At 43.7% G+C, this 2,519-nt stretch overlaps 1 protein-coding gene across 1 annotated transcript; it reads left to right on the top strand.

Moving 5' to 3' along the window:
- Positions 1-712: 712 nt before the first annotated feature.
- On the top strand, positions 713-2,082 carry LOC132429727 (hemoglobin subunit beta). The gene is made up of 3 exons (XM_060018400.1): positions 713-860; positions 990-1,212; positions 1,827-2,082. The coding sequence occupies exons 1-3, from the start codon at positions 769-771 to the stop codon at positions 1,953-1,955; spliced, it is 444 nt and encodes a 147-aa protein (XP_059874383.1). The 5' UTR covers positions 713-768; the 3' UTR covers positions 1,956-2,082.
- Positions 2,083-2,519: the final 437 nt, after the last annotated feature.

The raw sequence follows: 2,519 nt of genomic DNA, 5'->3' as shown, positions 1-2,519 counted from the left end.
GGGTTACTAAAACCTTGGAGTTGTGATCAATTTTTTACTTATTTGTGTTTCTTACTATACTGAGAGATCTCTGTTTCATCCCAAACTCTAATAGACGAACTATCTCACAGGACCTCTTGATTCATATTTCTATCATTATTTATTTGGTCATAAATTAAGAAAAAAATGAATGAGTAGATGAATGAATGAATGAATATTTGTTTTCTTACCAGAAGGATTTAATCCCAATCAAGAGAAGAAAAGAGATACATCCTTAGAACTAGGGCAGAGGTTTTAGCCATGCTGTCCTTGTAATAATTTTGCATATTCTGAAGGCACAGGATATGATCCATCCATAGCGTCTTCAGTTGAATCACAATGGGCAAATCCCTTCCATTCTGGACCTCAGATTCTTCATTTGTATACTAAGAAAATAGAAGAGGCAGTCTCTAAGAGATTACTACATTGTGATTCTAAAAATTGTACAAGTAAACTTGCCAAGGATGATGATTTTAGGAGCAATTTGTATTGCTGGAATGAGTGGGACCTGGAGATACCCACAGAGAGGGCTGAAGGCCTAGAGTCAGTGCCAGGAATGCCAAGGAGACGTATGGCTGTCATCATTCAAGCCTCACCCTGTGGAACCACACCCCAGGCTGGGCCAATCTGGTCACAGAAGCAGGGAGGGCAGGAGGCAGGGCTGGGCATAAAAGGAAGAGCGAGGCCAGCGGCTGCTTACACTTGCTTCTGACACAACCGTGTTCACTAGCAACTACACGAACAGACACCATGGTGCATCTGACTGGTGAGGAGAAGTCTGCCGTCACTGCCCTATGGGGCAAGGTGAACGTGGAGGAAGTTGGTGGTGAGGCCCTGGGCAGGTAGGTATCCAGCTTACAAGGCAGGCTTAAGGAGAGTGAATGGCAGCTGGGCACGTGGGGACAGAAAAAGCCCCTGAGATTCTGACAGGTGCTGACTCCCTCTGTCTTTTTGCTGTTTTCACCCCTTAGGCTGCTGGTTGTCTACCCCTGGACTCAGAGGTTCTTTGAGTCCTTTGGGGACCTGTCCACTGCTGATGCTGTTATGAAAAACCCTAACGTGAAGAAACATGGCAAGAAGGTGCTAGCCTCCTTTGGTGAGGGCCTGAAGCATCTCGACGACCTCAAGGGTACGTTTGCTGCGCTGAGTGAGCTGCACTGTGACAAGCTGCACGTGGATCCTGAGAACTTCAGGGTGAGTCTATGGGACCATCAATGTTCTCCTTCTTCTTTTTGTGGTCAAGCTCGTGTCATGGGGAGAGGGCTCAATGGCAGGATGCAGTTTAGAATGGAAGAGAGGTATTCTGGATACGGCACTATGGACTCCTGGGGACCATTTTGTTTATTTTAGTTTATTTTACCCTGTTTGCTCACAACCATCACCTCCTCTTATTCATTCTTGTTCTCCTCGTTTGTTCTCTTGCAATGCCTTCTCCTTTTTTAATCACACTTTATTTTGAGTGTCTAATTTTTAAAAAAGACTCTCTTTTTTTATCCACTTAAAAAATGTTATCTAATATTTTCCTCTTATCTCTTCCTTTTGAAGGAAGGAGGATAAAATGTTGTATTGCTTCTTGAAATGGTCCTAAAGAATAAAAATGAAAACACGTTCTGGATTAAGGCAGAAAGAGAGAAACCTTTCTAAATATAAATTCAGGCTGATGTGGATGGATTCACATCAGTAGTAACACCTACACTTCAGCTACCTTTCTGCTTATACCCTAGGGACACAGTTTGGGATGAGACTTAAATACTCTAAGCTGAGTCCCTCTACTAACCATGCTCTTGCTTTTTATCTCTCCCACACAGCTCCTAGGCAACGTGCTGGTGGTTGTGCTGGCTCGCCACTTTGGCAAGGAATTCACCCCGGAGGTTCAGTCTGCCTATCAGAAGGTGGTGGCCGGTGTGGCTACTGCCTTGGCCCACAAGTACCATTGAGATCCTGGCCTATTTCTTGGTGACCATCGGAAGACCATATTTCCCTAGATTCTATTTTCTGAACTTGGGGAAATAATGTCTACCCTCAAGGGTATGGCTTCTGCCTAATAAAGAACTTTCAGCACAATTTCCTGATTCCTTTTACTCATTTCTTTCCCTAAGGATATGGGAAGGTCCCTGAAGGTCTGCAGATAGGGTGTCTTTGTGTCTTATACAAAGAGGTCAAGGGAAATGAGAAAAGGAAGGGGGCCATACACAGTCAGTAATGGATGAAACTTCTATCTTAGAGCGTAAAAACTGTCAAGAAGGCTTGAAATATAGAGTGGATACCGGCATTACAGGGGCTCCATGGTAGACCTCAAACCTAAGAGAGAAACTTCAGGTTAATGCTCTGATCCATTTTCAGTAATTACTCAAAAAATAATGTGCTCAATCAGAGACATAATGATTGCTCAAAGTCTTGTTATGTCTCCTTTTGTCCTACTTCTCTTGCTTGCATGCTGTAGGCAGCAATGCTATACTACATCAGACGTTCCTGTTCTAAGGCATAACCTCCCTCTCTCA

The sequence above is a fragment of the Delphinus delphis genome, chromosome 8, assembly GCF_949987515.2.
Source record: "Delphinus delphis chromosome 8, mDelDel1.2, whole genome shotgun sequence".
NCBI lineage: Eukaryota > Metazoa > Chordata > Mammalia > Artiodactyla > Delphinidae > Delphinus > Delphinus delphis.
This window is presented reverse-complemented; position numbering and strand designations above follow the sequence as displayed.

Excerpts from the sequence above, each read along its gene's own strand:
- LOC132429727 (XM_060018400.1), top strand. The coding sequence starts at position 769 with ATGGTGCATCTGACTGGTGAGGAGAAGTCTGCCGTCACTGCCCTATGG. Across the intron at positions 861-989 it reads GGTGGTGAGGCCCTGGGCAG|GCTGCTGGTTGTCTACCCCT; the intron begins GTAGGTATCCAG and ends TTCACCCCTTAG. Across the intron at positions 1,213-1,826 it reads TGGATCCTGAGAACTTCAGG|CTCCTAGGCAACGTGCTGGT; the intron begins GTGAGTCTATGG and ends TCTCCCACACAG.